Below are 18,694 nucleotides of genomic sequence, written 5' to 3'. Positions count from 1 at the left end.
TGTGCGACTATAGAATTTTGCTTTTGAATGCCTCCCCCGGGTCTGGTACTGATTTACTTTCTAATAGTCCACACTCACCAGATCACCTCTCAGCTTTATAAAATTTGTCTTCCCCCAGTCCAGAACTTTTACTCCCATTCTATCTGTGTCCTTTTCCATGATGATGCTAAAACTATCTATCCGGCCATGTGGAAAATTGCCAGGTATGTCTTGTACGCAAGGAACAGGACAAATCCAGCCCAGACAATTACCGTCCTATCAGTCGACTCTCCATCATCAGTAAAGTGATGGAAGGAGTCTTCAATAGTGCTATCAAGCGGCACTTACTCAGCAATAACCCGCTCACTGATGTTCAGTTTGAATTCCACTAAGGTCACTGAGCTCTTGACCTCATTACAACCTTGGTTCAAACAGGAATAAGGGAGGTGAAAACGACTGCCCTCAACATCAAGGCAGCATTTTTTTTGAAGAAACATAATTTATTGTGAGTATTTTCAAATATATACAAAAACAGAAAGATTCAAAGAGCCATAAATCGGCAAAAAAAAACAATAAGATATCTAATGCTAATTATACACATTTTCTCCTACCTCCCCTTTTTTAACCAGTATAACCCTCAACACCCCCTTCTCCCTTAACAAAGAAAAAAAGAGAAGAGGGAAAACAAGACCCCCCCCCCACACACACAACTGCCATTTCAGTACGCTTTAAAAGAAGTCGATGAACAGCTTCCACTCATGGAGAACCCCTCATCCATCCCCCTAATGGCGAACTTAATCTTTTCTAAGTGGAGAAATTCCGCCAGGTCACTCACCCATGTCCCTTCCCTTGGCAGCTCCAATCCCGCCAACGCAGCAAGATCCTCCTCTGTGCTAGCAGGGAGGCAAAGGCCACTGCATCAGCTTCTTTCCCCACGAGAGCACCAGCATCATCCGACACTGCAATAATTGCTACCCATGGGCTCAGTGTTACCTCCACACCCAAAAACTTTGACAGTACTTCGGTAACCCCCGTTCAGAACCCCAGCGGTTCAAGAAGGCAGCTCACAAACACCTTTTCAAGGGCAATTAGGGATGGGAAATGGATGCTGGCCCAACCAGCAATGCCCATATCCCGTGACTAAATAAAGGACTCGCTCCAAAATGTTTCCCCAATGTTACAGGTCCGGGACAGAACCCCAATTTTGGTAAAGATCCCGGACTAATACCCAACTATTTGCATTTGGTAAAACTGTGAGGAAATGCGACTGCACAACAGGAATGATAACATTGACCAGTAGGCAGCTTTTATATCAAGATAAACGTTAATTTGAGTACAGAATTGAGCACATTAGTATCAAAGAAATAGCTTTACATTTAACAGTTACAACATCTTAACTTGCTTTCTGAAACCTGCCTCTATATTCCAATTAAACAACCCATATATTTCAAATACCACCATGTATAAAGTAAAGAACAAGGTTTTACTTGCTTAACTTGTTGCAGAGTTCTTGGAGATATAAACCTTTTTTTAGGACCAAGCTGAAAACCTTCTACTCAGCTTAGAGTCCTGGAAGCAACTCCTTTGTCCGGACAGACCTGTACCCACTACACTCAAAGCACACAGCATTCTTTTGTCTCTTGTTACAAGATGTGCCTTGATTTGATTAGCCAGGCTCAAATGGTTACAACATTACATTAGCTCTCTAGCTGCAAATAGGTAAAATGGCTTTTAATATCTATTTCCCATGTAAAAGTCACTGATTACCTCACTTTTAATCACATCTCTAGCATACATTTGTCAGCAAGCATTATGATGTAGGTTTTAATAATATTACTGCAAAAGTACAAACTATAAAGTATGACAATTTCTTCTATTCATTACACCCTCTGATACTTCATCTGTACGCCCAGCCTCATTTCCGAGCACTAAATCTCTTGTTGCACACCTCTTGTGGGCTTGTTATTTCACTGGTTAAGAAGGTTCTCTTGAACGCATTCAAGAATTTTGCACCCTTTGTGCCCATTACAATGTTGATATTAGGATAGCTGAAGTCTTCAACGACGATTGTTTTTACCCTCAGAAATTTGCTTACTCCATCCCAATATTTGGTGGTCTTGGGTGGATGCAAAAGATCCTACAACACTTTAAAGAGCTCAAGAGTATGAGTGGCACGTGGTGCAGTGGTTAGCACGAGGAATACAGCGCTGAGGACCTGGGTTCGAATCCCAGTCCTGGGTCACTGTCCGTGTGGAGTTTGCACATTCTCCCTGTGTCTGTGTAGGTCTCATCCGCACAACCCAAAGATGTGCAGGTTAGGTGGATTGGCCACGCTAAATTGCCCCTTAATTGGGGGAAAAATATAATTGGGTACTCTAAATTTATAAAGGAAAAAGAAATCCAAAGAGCTCAGGAGTTATCTCTGGTGCTCCGGACAATAATCAGAAGCACCAAAACAAATGTTCTAATCATTATCTCACTGCTGTGTTCAAATTACAAATGTGAGCACAAATCACAAAGTATCGCTATTGGCTGGAAAGAGTTTTTAGGCATCCAGTTGTCAAAGGTGCTAAAGAAAGTTTTTCCTTGACCAGCCATTGTTCAGGGTCAGAGGGAGACACCACATAGTTCCCAGATGCTGTACTTATCATAAACAAAAGCTCGTCTTGTGGAGAAGTCTGCAGAAACTCCAAGTGCCACGTCACCTGTGCACAGAACGACACATCATACTGCAGACAGCAGCTGTTTCCTGAGCAATGTCTCTGAACAGCCCCGGTCAAACAGTCTACTCCTGAATACCAGTCTTCCCCAAAGCAAACTTGAAGTGCTACATAGATCCCATTCCAGAATCCAACCCCAACTTTTATCCCCCCCCCGCCCATGAACACAGCACTCAAAGCATGACTCCCCAATCCGCACCACACTCCCAATAACTCTCCAACCCTGACGCCCCACTAATGTCCCCCAACCCCAGAATCCTGCATCCCCCTCTACCAAATGACCGGCACTGACCACCCAACCCCCACTGACAGCCCCAACCCCCATTACCATTGACCTCCCTCATGTTCTGGTCAATATTTATCCTTCAATCCTGTGGGATCTAGCTGTGTATATATTGGCTGCTGCACTCCGCATATTACAACAATGGTCATACTTCGAGATGGCTTCACGGCTGGTGATTGTGAAAAGCAGGATATCGATCTCTCTTTCTAATGGAAGCATCCCCACCACAGGGGATTGGAGTAGTTTGAAGGTGCACCATATTCACTGATAAACAAGACAAATTCTTGGCAGAAATGCAATTCAGTAGCTGAATTTTACCGGAATTGAAAATTCTATTCTCCTATAAATCTCACTGACGGTCCTCTCAGTAATCCACATCCATACTGCCCCCATCCCGGCTAGATGCTGACCCCATCCTTTCCCCTTCCGGTCAGGTGCAATTTTGTACACTTCAATGAAATCCCCCTTCAGCCTTCTCTACTCTAAGGAACCATGTCTCTGTGATAGCAATAATATCATACTCCCATGTGTTAATCAACACCCTTAATTCATCAGCCTTGCCTAAGACTCCTTACATTAAAATAAATGCTATCCAGCCTTGCCATATTCTCTTATGCCTTAACATGTCTATCTTCACCCTGCCTTCCAGACTGACTTGATTTTTTTTCTATATTTGGCTGTACACCGCTCCCTACTCTATACCAACTCTGTACCCACCCCCTGTCAAATTAGTTTAAACTCTCCCTAGCAGCACCAGCAAACCTTCCCGCAAGGATGTTAGTCCCGTTACAGTTCAGGTGCAAACTGTCCGACTTGCACAGGTCCTACCTACCCGAGAAACAGACTCAGTGATCCAGCAGACTAAACCCTTCCCTCCTGCACCATCTCTTCAGCCACACATTCACAGCTCTCCTCCTATTCCTATACTCACTGGCACTAGGAGTAATCCAGAGATTAAACCTTGAGATCCTGCTTTTCAACCTACTACCTAGCTCCCTACATTTCTGTTGCGGACCACATCCCTCTTTCTACCTACGTCATTGGTACCAATGTGAACCACAACCTCTGACTGTTCACCCTCCACCTTCAGAATGTTCTGCAGCCAGTGACAATCTTGCCCCTGGCATCAGGGAGGCAACACACCATCCTGGAGTCAAGTCTGTGACCGCGGAAATGCCTGTCTACAACCCTCACTATCGAGTATCCTACTGCTATTGCTCTTCCACTCTCACTCCTGCCCCCATCCCGGCTAGGTGCTGCCCCCATCCATTCCCCATCTCCCATTCCGGTCAGGTGCAATTTTTTACACCTCAATGAGGACCCCCCTCAGCCTTCTCTACTCTAAGGAACCATGTCGCGGTGATAGCAATACCCACTTTGTGCAGTTGACCACCACAGTTACATGAACGTAGCTCCGATTGCACTCGCCAGAGGAATCGGCAACACGGAAAAACGGTTCTTGAATGAGATGCACTCTGGGATTTTCCACTCGACCAGCCTTCCCTGACTGATGATCACTCATTCCCTCTCTGTCTCCACTTCTTGAAGCTGCAGGGTGATCATGTCTAAAACGTGCTATCCATGGACCTCCCTGCCTCGCGGAATAGCGTCTAGAACATAGAACATAGAACAGTACAGCACAGAACAGGCCCTTCGGCCCTCAATGTTGTGCCGAGCCATGATCACCCTACTCAAACCCACGTATCCACCCTATACCCATAACCCAACAACCCCCCCTCCTTAACCTTACTTTTATTAGGACACTACGGGCAATTTAGCATAGCCAATCCACCTAACCCGCACATCTTTGGACTGTGGGGGGAAACCGGAGCACCCGGAGGAAACCCACGCACACAGGGGGAGGACGTGCAGACTCCACACAGACAGTGACCCAGCCGGGAATCGAACCTGGGACCCTGGAGCTGTGAAGCATTTATGCTAACCACCATGCTACCCTGCTGTCTAGGAATTCCCAAATCCTACAAGTCGTGCCTAACACGGGACTAAGCTCCACATTTCAGCTTAAAAGACTCTTTTCTTAAATATATGCAAAGTAGAAAATCATGAAAGTCATTTTTTTAAAGCTAGAATTCTTATCATTCCTTAATGTAGCTTTAAAGGGGAGAAAACAACTTACCCACTACCCACCAATCAGTGCTCTCCATTGTGCTAACATCACATTCAAAAACTGACGTCAGGTTTTTGAATTCACTCGGATTCATGACTTCTCCATCTTTTACCCTCCTGCTCCGCTCTCAGTCTCACTTTTTTATCCTCCTAGATCTGCTCTCAGTCTCACTCCTTCTCACTATTTTACCTTCATGGCCTCACTCTCAGTCTCGCTCTTTCTCACACTCTTTTACCTTCCCGGCCCACTCTCAGTCTCATTCTGTCTCACTCTTTTACCTTCACAGCATTGCTCCCAGTCTCGATCTTTCTCTCTCACTTTGTTAACCTTCCAGCCCCGCTCTCAGTCTCGCTCTTTTACCTTTACAGCTCTGCTCTCAGTCTCACTGTTTCTCACACTCTTTTACCTTCCCAGCCCACTCTCAGTTTCATTCTGTCTCACTCTTTTACATTCCCAGCCCCGCTCTCAGTCTCGCTCTCTCACACTCTTATACATTCCCGGCTCCACTCTGTCTCGCTCTCTCTCACACATCTTTACCTTCTCGGCCCCGCTCTCAGTCTCATTCGGTCTCGCACTCTTTTTCTCCACCCGGCCCTCCTCTCAGTCTTACTCTTATACCTTCATGGCTCTGCTCTCAGTCTCGCTCTCTCTCCCTCTTTTAACCTCCAGGTCCCGCTCTCAGTCTCGCTCTCCCTCACTCTTTTAACCTCCCAACCCTGCTCTCAGTCTCGCTCTCTCCCTCTTTTAACCTCCAGGTCCCGCTCTCAGTCTCGCTCTTTCTCTCTCACTTTTTTAACCTCCCAGCCCCGCTCTCAGTCTCACTCTTTTACCTTCATGGCCCTGCTCTCAGTCCCGTTCTATCTGCTCCTATGTCTTATGGTCTTATAGATAGGTTCTTGATTAATAAGGGATATGGGGTTATGGCAAGAAGGCAGGAGAATGGGGATGAGAAAATATCAGCTATGATTGAATGGCGGAGCAGACTCGATGGGCCGAGTGGCCTAATTCTGCTCCTAAGTCTTATGGTCTTTTCTCGCACACTTTTATCCTCCCGGTTATACGCTCAGTCACACTATTTCCCGCACTCCTTTATCCTCCCAGCCCCACGCTCATCTTGTTCTTTTATCCCTGTGGTGAATGTAATATAGATGTATATGTTAATTCACACTGTCTTTGTAAGCGCAGTAGCGCTATCCTACCACTAGGGGGAGTAGCGCTGGGAGCACTCAGGAACTTGTACTGGGCTCCACCCTTGGCTCCGCCCATGACTCCTCCCCCTAGTGCAGCTGTACAAATACCCGTGTCCAGAGTCAGCCTGGGTCACTACGAGTTCATCGACAGGTAACAGGCTGGCTCTGAAGTAAGTCGATTAAAGCCTAGATTCACATCGGAAACACGTGTCTCGTGAATTGATGGTTCCATCAATTTAATCCACTTAAAAACAGTAAAGATCAATTATGGAATCGGCCCTCAAGCCTGGACGCCTGGAACTCAACCCGCAGGATGCAGAGGCTAAAGAAATATTCTCCCACTGTATCCGGTGCTTCAAGGCCTATCTGGCCGAAGCAAGCACAGCCGAAACTACAGAGGATCAGAAGCTAAGGCTACTGCACGCGAAGGTGAGCCACAGAATCTCTACGCAACTAAACTCGGCCAGTTCATATACTGCGGCGGTAGCAGTTCTCGATAAAATGTATGTAAGGCCCATTAATGAAGTTTACGCTCGCCATGTGTTCACGACTCGCCGTCAGCGGCCTACAGAATCACTCGCCGAATTTCTAAGAGAACTTAATAATTTGTCCAATGACTGTAATTACCAAGCAGTTACCGCGGCTGAACACAGGGAATTAGCGGTACGTGATGTTTTTGTAGCGGGCCTCAGGTCTAACTATGTGCGCCAACGACTGCTGGAAAAAGGGGCCCAGGACTTAGAAACGACTGTGGGAGCTGCTACCACGATGGAGGTCTCCTTCCGCAGCCTTAACTCGTTCCCCGCGGACCCCGCGACCCCATTATGGGCCCCCGACCAGCGACTCCCCCAGGCCTGTGCTACGCGGCCGCCCAGCCACCATGCTGCCCCAGCCAGCCACTATGCTGCCCCAGCCTGCCATTTCTGCGGCCAGAATCACACCCGCGGCAGCACTGCCCGGCCCGCAATACGACCTGCAGCAGCTGCGGGTGAAAAGGGCATTACGCAAGAGTGTGCCTCGCTAAAAGGGCCCCAGCTTCCAACTCCCCAGCGACTCGCAGTAATCGCTCCCCTCACCCGCAGCCCCGCGGGGCCCGAAACGTTGTGGCCTATGCCCCGACTCCGCCCCCTTCAGCCACGTGCGATCCATGGGGGCCGCCATCTTGGAAAACCTCCACCACGCGGCCGGCCACGTGCGACTCATGGGGGCCACCATCTTCCTCGCCGCCCGCCACGTGCGACTCATGGGGGCCGCCATCTTGGACGCCATCTTCCTCGCCGCCCGCCACGTGCGAACCACGGGCCCGATCGGCATCTCCGCGCTCGGACAACTCAGCGGAGGAATTCGAATTAAACTATGAACTCAGAGGGCAGTCATCACGGGGCCACTCCAGCACAGCTGATCGAGCCGCCGACTACCCGCAACTCAGTGCGGTCACCCTGGACCAATCACGACCAAAGAATCTACGAAATGCGATGGCAGAGGTCCATATCAACGGGTACAAAACGCCATGCCTCTTCGACTCCGGGAGCACAGAGAGCTTCATACATCCAGACCTGGTAAGACGCTGTTCGCTCCCCGTTTTCCCCGCGCAGCAAACTATCGCGCTCGCTTCAGGCTCTCAATCAGTCCAGATCCAGGGGCGCACCGCCGCGACACTCACAATCCGAGGCGCTAGTTACTCGAAATTCAAACTCTACGTTTTGCCCAAACACTGCGCGCCACTCTTATTAGGCCTAGACTTCCAATGCAACCTCAAGAGCCTCGCCCTCAGCTTCGGAGGGCCTCTGCCCCCACTCACGATCTGCAGCCTCGCCACGCTGCAAATCCCCCCCCTCCTCTCTTTGCCAATCTCACTAAGGACTGTAAACCCATAGCCACTCGTAGCAGTCGGTATAGCCTGCAGGATAGGGTATTTGTCAGAGCAGCGGTCCGAAGGCTACTCAGTGAGGGGGTTATAGAGGCCAGCAATAGTCCCTGGAGAGCTCAGGTGGTGGTCATTAAGACCGGGGAAAAATTCCGTATGGTTGTCGACTACAGTCAGACTATAAATAGATTTACGCTCCTCGACGCGTATCCCCTCCCCAGGATTGCAGACATGGTAAACCAAATCGCCCAGTACCGGCTCTTTTCCACGGTGGATCTGAAGTCTGCATACCACCAGCTCCCAATCCGCCCGGAGGACCGCCACTACACGGCATTCGAGGCCGATGGCCGCCTCTTCCATTTCCTCCGGGTCCCTTTCGGCGTCACTAATGGGGTCTCGGTGTTTCAACGAGCAATGGACCGAATGGTGGACCATTACGGGCTGCAGGCCACGTTTCCGTACTTGGACAATGTCACCATCTGCGGCTATGACCAGCAGGACCACGATGCCAACCTCCACCGTTTTCTCCAGACGGCACAGAAACTGAACCTCACGTACAACAAGGAGAAATGCGTTTTCCGCACATCCAGACTAGCCATCCTCGGCTATGTCGTGGAAAACGGAGTCCTGGGACCCGACCCGGACCGTATGCTCCCTCCCCCTCATTGTCCCAAGGCCCTCAAACGGTGCTTGGGATTTTTTTTCCTACTACGTCCAGTGGGTCCCTCAATATGCGGACAAAGCCCACCCGCTCTTTAGGACCACACGATTTCCCCTGTCAGCCGAGGCACGCCAGGCCTTCGACGGCATCAAGGAGGACATCGCCAAAGCGGCCATGCGGGCGGTGGATGAATCCACCCCATTTCAGGTAGAGAGCGACGCCTCAGAGGTAGCTCTTGCAGCCACATTAAATCAGGCAGGGAGACACGTTGCATTTTTCTCCCGTACCCTCTCCGCTTCAGAACTTCAACACTCTTCAGTTGAGAAAGAAGCACAAGCCATTGTGAAGGCTATCCATCACTGGAGGCACTACCTCGCAGGTAGGAGGTTCACCCTCATCACCGACCAAAGATCGGTTGCCTTCATGTTCGACAACTCGCAAAGGGGCAAAATAAAAAACGATAAAATTCTGAGGTGGAGGATTGAACTCTCCACCTAAAATTACGATATCAAATATCGACCCGGGAAGCTCAAAGAGCCTCTGGATGCCCTATCCCGCGGGACATGCGCCAGCGCGCAGATCGACCAATTAAAAAGCATCCATAATGACCTCTGCCACCCGGCTCGCCCACTACATCAGGGCCCGAAACCTGCCTTTCTCCAACGAGGTAAAAGCGGTCACCAGGGACTGCCCGATCTGTGCGGAGTGAAAACCGCACCTCTATAGACCAGACAGGGCCCACCTGGTCAAGGCTTCTAGGCCCTTTGAACGCCTCGCGATTGATTTCAAAGGGCCACTCCCCTCAACTAACAAGAACGTTTACTTCTTAAAAGTCGTAGACAAGTTCTCCCGCTTTCCATTCGCTATCCCGTGCCCCGACATGACCTCCCACACAGTCATTAGGGCCCTCCATAGCATCTTCACCCTGTTTGGTTTCTCTAGCTACGTACACAGCGACCGGGGTTCGTCCTTCATGAGCGATGAGCTGAGTCAGTACCTGCTCGAAAAGGGCATTGCCTCGAGCAGGACTACCAGCTACAACCCCAGGGGGAACGGGCAGGTGGAAAGGGAGAACGCGACGGTCTGGAAGACCGTCCTACTGACCCTCTGGTCTAGAAAGCTCCAAGTGTCCCAGTGGCAGGAAGTCCTCCCAGACGCGCTCCACACTATTAGGTCCCTTTTGTGTACGGCGACCAACCAGACCCCTCACGAGAGGCTCGTCATTTTTTACAGGGGCACTACCACGGGGGTCTCACTTCCGGCATGGCTGAGGACGCCGTACTCCTGAGAAAACACGTCAGGGCGCACAAAACCGACCCCCTTATTGAGAATGTGCGCCCGCTCCACTCCAACCCCCAGTAAGCATTCGTCGAGTTCCCTGACGGCCGTCAGGACACTGTACCCCTCCGGGATCTGGCACCCGCCGGATCCAGCGCCCCCTCTACCCCCACAGAAGGATCTCTCACCCTACACCCCATGCTGCCGCCCCCTTGCGCTCCCGAGTCCACGAGCTCGCTCCACCAGTTCCGCACCCCCACGCCGGCCAGCCCCCAGTCTCCGGTCGAACCAGGAGAGTATGAAGCTCGGATACAACCCTCCCTGGAGTTCCCCATCGTACCCCAGCACACCACACCCATCCAGCCACCGCAAGAGGCTGCAACCCCGCTGCTCCGCAGATCTCAGCGGACAATCCAACAGCCGGACAGACTGACTTCATAGACTAGACCACCACCCCCGCCGGACATGATTTTTTGAAGGGGGTGAATGTGGTGAATGTAATATGGATGTATATATGTTAATTCACACTGTCTTTGTAAGCGCAGTAGCGCTATCCTACCACTAGGGGGAGCGTGGGAGCACTCAGGAACTTGTACTGGGCTCCACCCTTGGCTCCGCCCACGACTCCTCCCCCTAGTGCAGCTGTATAAATACCCGTGTCCAGAGTCAGCCTGGGTCACTACGAGTTCATCAACAGGTAACAGGCTGGCTCTGAAGTAAGTCGATTAAAGCCTAGATTCACATCGGAAACACGTGTCTAGTGAATTAATGGTTCCATCAATCCCCCAGCTTCATTCTCAGTCTTGCTCTTTTATCCGTCAGGTTCCATTCTCTGTCTTGCTCAACTCTCGGCACTGCCTGTGTGTTGCCATAACTGTCTACGTAAGATTTCCAGGTGGGGATATTCCAGGTGGTGTTGTTCCCGGGTATTTGTTACCCTTGTCCTTCTGGTAGAAATTGTGGGTTAGGAAGGTGCTGTTAAAGGGGCCTTGGTTAATTGCATCTTGTTGCTGGTACACAAGGCTGCTACTGTGCGCGATGGTGGAGTGGATGAATGTTGAATGTTCTCAAACTGACTCTACTTATTGCTTTTTAAACTATTCTCTTCCATTTCTTTTATACTCCACACTCTTCTTCCCGTTTACCCTCAATATATCCAATACTCCTTTCCTAAACCTCATTTAATTGAATGTCTTGATTTAGCACAACCTTTCCCTCTCCTGAGAGCAGGTCATGCATGAAACGATCTGTCTGGACAGTATGCAGAACAATACTTCTCACTGTACCTAGGTACATGACAATAAATCTAAATTAAAGATATCTTTCTTTTCCCTAACTCAATGATCCAGCTTTTGCACTGTGTCCAGCACACTCCATTCATTAGACACTGTGAGAGGACCTTTCACTCAAACCCCTAACTCTCCATTCATTATACACTTTGAGAGGACCTTTCACTCACACCCTAAATCTCTCCTTTCTTTTTTGACTGCTCAGTGCTTCCTGACTATTTCACATCGAAGCCATGCCTGGGACTGACAGGGTTTGAATGCTGTGTTCTGCTACTTCTGTGGGATTTAATATCAATGAGACAATAAGGAAAGCTGAAAAGTACCAAAAGAGCCTAAACCATTTCTTCAATATTGTGGAAAAGAAAGAAACGTGCTCAGGGGCAGCAGGGTAGCATGGTGGTTAGCATAAATGCTTCACAGCTCCAGGGTCCCAGGTTCGATTCCCGGCTGGGTCACTGTCTGTGTGGAGTCTGCACGTCCTCCCCCTGTGTGCGTGGGTTTCCTCCGGGTGCTCCGGTTTCCTCCCACAGTCCAAAGATGTGCGGGTTAGGTGGATTGGCCATGCTAAATTGCCCGTAGTGTCCTAATAAAAGTAAGGTTAAGGGGGGGGGGGGTTGTTGGGTTACGGGTATAGGGTGGATACGTGAGTTTGAGTAGGGTGATCATGGCTCGGCACAACATTGAGGGCCGAAGGGCCTGTTCTGTGCTGTACTGTTCTATGTTCTATGTGACTGAAGCTTTTTTCCTTGTACTTCAGCCACACACGTCTTTCTTTTCTTTTCTTTTTTTAAATTTAGAGTACCCAATTCAGTTTTTCCAATTAAGGGGCAATTTAGCGTGGCCAATCCACCTAGCCTGCACATCTTTGGGTTGTGGGGGTGAAACCCATGCAAACACGGGGAGAACTCCACACAGACAGTGACCCAGAGCCGGGATCGAACCTGGGACCTCGGCGCCGTGCTGCCCTACATCTTTCTTTTCAACAATAATCTGTTTCTGTGAACGAAGTTTGCCAGTTCAAACACCAACCAATAAGTTATAAAACTGCAATGAATAAATCTGGACATTTCTGGACTTATTTGAGAAATGAAGCAGTGGCATCGGAGGCAGTTCAGAGGAAGTTCACTGGACTGATTCTAGAGATCAGGGGTTTGTCATATTAAGAGAGATTGTGCAGTTTAGGCCTATACTCTCTAGAGTTTAGAAGAATGAGGGGAGATCAAATTGAGGTATACAAGATGAAAAAAGGTATGGATAAAGTAGATGTGGAGCGGATATTTCCTCTTGTGGGGCATTCTAGAACGAGAGGTCATAGTCTCAGGATAAGAGGTAGCAAATTTATAAGAGATGAGGAGAAACTACTTCTCCCAAAGGGTTGTGAATCTGTGGCATTCACTACCCCAGAGTGTGGTGGATGCTGGGACAGGGAGTAAATCTGAGGAGGAGGTAGACAGATTTTTAATTGGTAATAGGTTGAAGGGTTACAGAGAATGGGCAGGACAGTGGAGTTGAGGCAATGATGAGATCAGCCATGATCCTATTGAATGGTGGGGCAGGCTCGAGAAGCTAAATTGCCTATTCCTCCTAGTTCTTTGTTTTTGAAAATTTAGAGAGCCCAATTATTTTTTTTTCCAATTAAGGGGCAATTTAACATGGCCAATCCATTGCACATCTTTGGGTTGTGGATGCGAGACCTACACAGAGACGGGGAGAATGTGCTCCATACGGACGGTGACCTGGGGCCAGAATCGAACCTGGGTCCTCAGCATTCTAAGGCAGAAGTGCTATACTGCTCCTAGTTCTTATGTTCCATTATATTCTGTCTAATTCCATCTTCCAGCTCTTGGTCTGTAGCCTTGTAGGTAATAGCATCTCTCGCACAAGTCTGGTGTTCTTGATCAATAATGGAATTCCTTGATTAATTATGGGATATGGGATTATGGGAGAAGGCAGGAGAATGGGGATGAGGAACACATCAGCCATTATCGAATGGCGGAACAGACTTGATGGGCCAAATGGCCTAATTCTGCTCCCATATCTTATGGACAATTTTTACCATGATAAATTCCAATGTCCACACTCACACAGTTGACAGCTCCCACCAGTGGAGTCATTCACAATCAAAGTACAGAATTAATTAATTACTTATATCCGATCATTCCCAACCCTCTAACTCTGCTTGGCTTTAACTCCTTATATGCAACACCACAGAAGATTCACTGGTCTATTACAAAATATGGGGTTGGTTTAGCTCAGTTGGCTGAGTTCGTGATGCGGAAAGAGGCCAACAGGTTCAATTCCTGGCTCCTCACCCGAGTTGTGGTGACCCTCAGGTTAAATCACCACCAGTCAGTTCTCCCCCTTCAAGGGGAAAGCAGTTTATGGCCATCTGGGACATTGGTGACTTTATTCCACTTTTACTTTATGAAATATGGGTACAATAGCCAAATGCTTCAGGACCCAGGGATCAAGAGTTCAAATTGACTTCTACGTCCCTTGTCATAGAACGTAGAACAGTACAGCACAGAACAGGCCCTTCGGCCCTCGATGTTGTGCTGAGCAATGATCACCCACGTATCCACCCTATACCCGTAACCCAACAACCCCCCCCCCCCCCCCTTAACCTTACTTTTTAGGACACTACAGGCAATTTAGCATAGCCAATCCACCTAACCCGCACATCTTTAGACTGTGGGAGGAAACCGGAGCACCCGGAGGAAACCCACGCACACACGGGGAGCACGTGCAGACTCCGCACAGACAGTGACCCAGCCGGGAATTGAACCTGGGACCCTGGAGCTGCGAAGCATTTATGCTAACCACCATGCTACCGTGCTGCCCTGTTTAATCATTCGCTTAAAACAACCACAACACCCAACTCAGGAACTATCCCTGGTTCCAACTTCTTCCGCCTTTCATGTTTGGGACCCACCCATGTTAACAGGTATCTCCTGGACATTCAGCATTCTTCACACCACTCTTCTCACCACATCCTGAGGTCCACACTCTCCATATCTCTCTCTCTCCAGCACTTTCTGACACAGATGCTGCCCAATCTGCTGAGTTTTATCAACATTTTCTGTTTCTTCCCCCATACCATAATAGCTGCCAACTCTAACTGGAAGGATTCCTGCAGGATTCACCCGATTGTTCTCTGGATTGTGAGGGGAATGGTATCTCACTAGGGGCTGCTGCAGGTCACCCATCCGGCCTGCAGCAGTGCCAGGGGATCCGTGTCCCTCCCGGGTAATCCGGGAGAGTTGGGAACCCGATAGAACGGCGGTGATTATCTGGAAAGCAGTAATTGCAGTCCAGGCGTTTGATTCTTACCACGGCCGCCGTGGTGAGCACACAGGCGGTGGTGTAGGCCCGGGTGACGGTCGGCATTCTCCGGTATTCTTGCAGCAAACTCTGATAAGCCGCCATGGCCTCTCCGCCGCCGCCGCCTGACTGACACCCCCGGCAGCCAATGGCCGAGCAGCGCCCACACCAGCGACCAATTGGGCTGCAGGGTCCGGGAGGCGGGACTACAACCATGCAATTGGAATGGAGAGGGGCGGGGATAAATGACACGTCGACTCTGCTTGACCAATAGCAGTGTAGGACACGTCGCTCGAACTGACCAATAGGAACAGTCCAAAACAAAGCGGCAGCCAATGAGTGATCACCACGCGAGGAGCAGGAGCCTGGGCGGGGAGAGCAGCAGGAGGCCATTCAGCCCCTCCAGCTTGTGCCAACCATTCGCTCAATCTCCATAGCTTTAATATCTAGACATTCTGTCCATCTCTGCTTCGAGCATAATCAGTAATTGAGCCTCTACAGCCTCTGCGATACAGAATTACAAATGTAACCCCCCCCCCCCCTCCTTCCAGACAGGGGAAGCATCCTCTCTGTATTTATCCTGTTGGCACCTGTAAGAATTTTGTACATTTCAATGAGATCACCTCTCATTCTTCCAAACTCCAGAGAATATAGGCGCCATTTCTTCAGTCGCTCTTTGTGGGATAATCCCACCATCCCAGGAGTTACACCTGGATAAAAACAAATTACTGCGGATGCTGGAATCTGAAACAAAAGAGAAAATGCTGGAAAATCACGGCAGGTCTGACAGGATCTGTAGGGCGAGAAAAGAGCAAAAGTTTCGAGTCCGATGACTCTTTGACAAAGCTCCTTGCACCAAAGCAGTGCTTAGACAAAGAGTCATCGGACTCGAAACGTTAGCTCTTTTCTCTCCCTACAGATGCTGCCAGACCTGCTGATATTTTCCAGCATTTTCTCTTTTGTTCCAGGAATTACATCCTTTGGTAAGAAGACCAAAACTGCACATAATAATCCAGGTGTGGTTTCAGCATGGCTCTGTACAACTGCAAACCTGTACTCAAATTCCATTGCAATAAAGGCGAACATAGTATTTGCCTTCCTAATTGCTTGTTGTAACTGCATGTTAGTGGGCAGTGTTGCTCGTTCTGGTGAGTGTGCTTTACACTCAATTGGCTCTGTTTTATTCCTTAGCTCTAGAGTCGCCAGGTATCTTTATGATACCGCCACGAGGTTCAAGTTCAAGTTCAGATCAATGACTCAATACACCAGTTAGTAAGGTTCAATCAAACACGTTTATTATTTACACAGTAAATCGATACTCATGCAACTAATACTAACGGACTAAACTATTCCTTCCACTATAAGCCAATACTTATCTTCGATAAGGGAACCCACTGGATCAGGGAACAATGGCCTCTTGTTCTGCCCTGAGACTGCTGGCTTCCAAGTTGGTACGGGCTAAGGGGTCAGGAGTGTCTATTCTCGTAGCGAGCGTTGGTTGGACACTTACTTGTCGGTGTAGCTGTTGGCCAGGCCTCTCCTTCTCACGGTCAAGTTCTTAGAGAGCTGCTGCAAAGGTGTTCTGCTGGGAGGGCCGGCTAAGAGAGCGAACTAAACTTGGGACCTGACTTTTATAGGTCCCAGGGGCTTCGCGCCCTTTTGGGCGGACCCCGACCCTACTGTCAATCGATTGGGTCTCATCCCAATCGATTGGTACGAATCCCCCAATACTGAGGCTGTCCCTCGATCGCGGGGCGGTTCTTCCTAACTGGTTTGTTTCCTTTTGTTTCAGACCCCGTTGGCGCCGGGAAGTCTGACCTGCCATAGAATGTCCAAATTGTAGTTAATCGTTGTATCCATTGTTCCCGGGGATCGCTTCATTAATATGCAAACTGCTGGTTTTGGTGCTGTCTGCTTTCTATGCAGCCAGAATACACATGAACTTCTGCAAACTGCTTGTCTCTTTATAATTGTCCAGTTTTCCCTGCAACCTTTGCGTTCTTCCATTTTGTGTGGGGAAGTGGCCAACCCAGGTGGCTACACTAGCACAGAAGCACAGTGGTTAGCACAGTTGCTTCACAGCTCCAGGATCCCAGGTTTGATTCCTGGCTTGGGTCAATGTCTTTGTAGAGTCTGCACATTCTCCTTGTGTCTGCGTGGGTTTCCTCCGGGTGCTCTGATTTCCTCCCACAGTCCAAAGATGTGCAGGTTAGGTGGATTGGATATGATAAACTGCCCTTAGTGTCCAAAAAGGTTAGGTGGGGTTACGGGGATATGGCGGGGTGCTCTTTCTGGGGCTGGTGCAGTCTCAATGGGCCGAATGGCCTCCTTCTGCACTGTAAATTCTGTGCTTTCAGTGAGTTACAAACAAGGACACCCAAGTCCCTCTGGATATCCATACTTCTCAATTTCTCCCCATTTAAGAAATATTCTGCATTTATGCTTTTCTTACCATTCTTCCACATTATATTCCATCGCCATGTTCTTGTCCACTCATTTAGCCTGTCGAAATCTCCTTTAAACTTCTTTGCATCCTCGTCACAACTCACATTGTGTCATCAGCAAACTCGGAAATATTACATCTCCTACCTTCCAATAACCAATGCACCCATTATGTCTCCAGGCACCTCTTTCAACACTCAGATGTGGATCATCAGGGGACGTATCAATTTTCAGCCCATTAACTTCTCCAGCATACATTTCTACTGCTAATTTCATTTAAAGTCCTCAATCTCACTAGTCCCTTGGCTCAGTAATATTTCAGGGAGGATTCTTCCATTTTCCTTTGCGAAATACAACACAATGTATGTGTTTAGATTTTCTCTCACATTATAAATTTTCCATTCTCTGCCTGTAATAGGCTCACATAAATAGTCAGGGAGTGCGGTAATAATAGCTTCATTGAGAATTTGGAGGCAGTTTCGCCAACACTTAAGGTTGGGGGCAGGGTCAAGGGAAATGGTAGCATTGTTAATAGCGCAATTGCTTCACAGCTCCAGGGTCCCATGTTCGATTCCGGCTTGGGTCACTGTCTGTGCGGAGTCTGCACATCCTACCCGTGTGTGCGTGGGTTTCCTCCGGGTGCTCCGATTTCCTCCCACAGTCAAAAGATGTGCGGGTTAGGTGGATTGGCCATGATAAATTGCCCTTAGTGCCCAAAATTGCCCTTAGTGTTGGGTGGGGTTACTGGGTTATGGGGATAGGGTGGAGGTGTTGACCTTGGGTGGGGTGCTCCTTCCAAGAGCCAGTGCAGACTCGATGGCCGAATGGCCTCCTTCTGCACTGTAAATTCAATGAAAATGCCGATTCGGGGGAACCACAGATTTGAGCCAGGGAGGTGGGACAGAAATTTTCGGAATTGGGAGGAGAAGGGGATGAAGACCCTAAGAGATTTGTTTCTTGGGGGTCGGTTTGCAGGACTGAAGGAGCTGGGAGCGAAGTATGGGTTGGAGCGAGGGGAAATGTTTAGATACATGCAGGTTCGAGATTTTTGCCAGGAAGGAGATACAGAGCTTCCCGGTGGAGCCAGCCTCCACATTGCTGGAGGAGGTGCTGATGAAAAGGGGTTGGAGAAGGGGGTAGTGTCGACGGTTTGCAGAGCTATTTTGCAAGAGGAGAAGGCACCGCTGGAAGGGATCAAAGCAAAGTGGGAGGAAGAGTTGGGAGAGGGTATGGAGGAGGGGTCCTGGTGTGAGGTGCTCCGGAGAGTGAACGCCTCCACCACATGTGTAAGGTTGGAGCTGATACAGCTGAAGGTGGTATATGGAGCACACCTCACAATGGCGAGGATGAGCCGGCTCTTTGAGGGGATAGAAGATGTATGTGAACGTTGCGGGGAGGGGGGCCCGCGAATCACATTCATATGTTTTGGTCCTGTCCAAAGCTGGAGGATTACTGGAAGTAGGTTTTTAGGGTAATCTCTAAAGTGGTGCACGTGAAACTGGACCTGGGCCCTCGAGAGGCCATATTCGGGGTGTC

General features: G+C 49.1%; 1 protein-coding gene across 1 annotated transcript in view; it reads right to left on the bottom strand.

Moving 5' to 3' along the window:
* LOC119964525 (derlin-2) overlaps nt 1–14,896 on the bottom strand; it is a 35,126-nt gene extending 20,230 nt beyond the window's left edge. The window contains exon 1 of the mRNA XM_038794121.1: nt 14,726–14,896. Within this exon, the coding sequence (XP_038650049.1) occupies nt 14,726–14,821 (96 nt within the window). The 5' untranslated portion in view covers nt 14,822–14,896. The remainder of the gene's footprint in view (nt 1–14,725) is intronic.
* Between the last annotated feature and the right edge of the window lie 3,798 nt (nt 14,897–18,694).

Source organism: Scyliorhinus canicula, chromosome 1 (assembly GCF_902713615.1).
Source record: "Scyliorhinus canicula chromosome 1, sScyCan1.1, whole genome shotgun sequence".
Classification (NCBI taxonomy): Eukaryota; Metazoa; Chordata; class Chondrichthyes; order Carcharhiniformes; family Scyliorhinidae; genus Scyliorhinus; species Scyliorhinus canicula.
The sequence above is the reverse complement of the archived record's forward strand: the minus strand, read 5'-3'. Positions and strand labels throughout refer to the sequence as shown.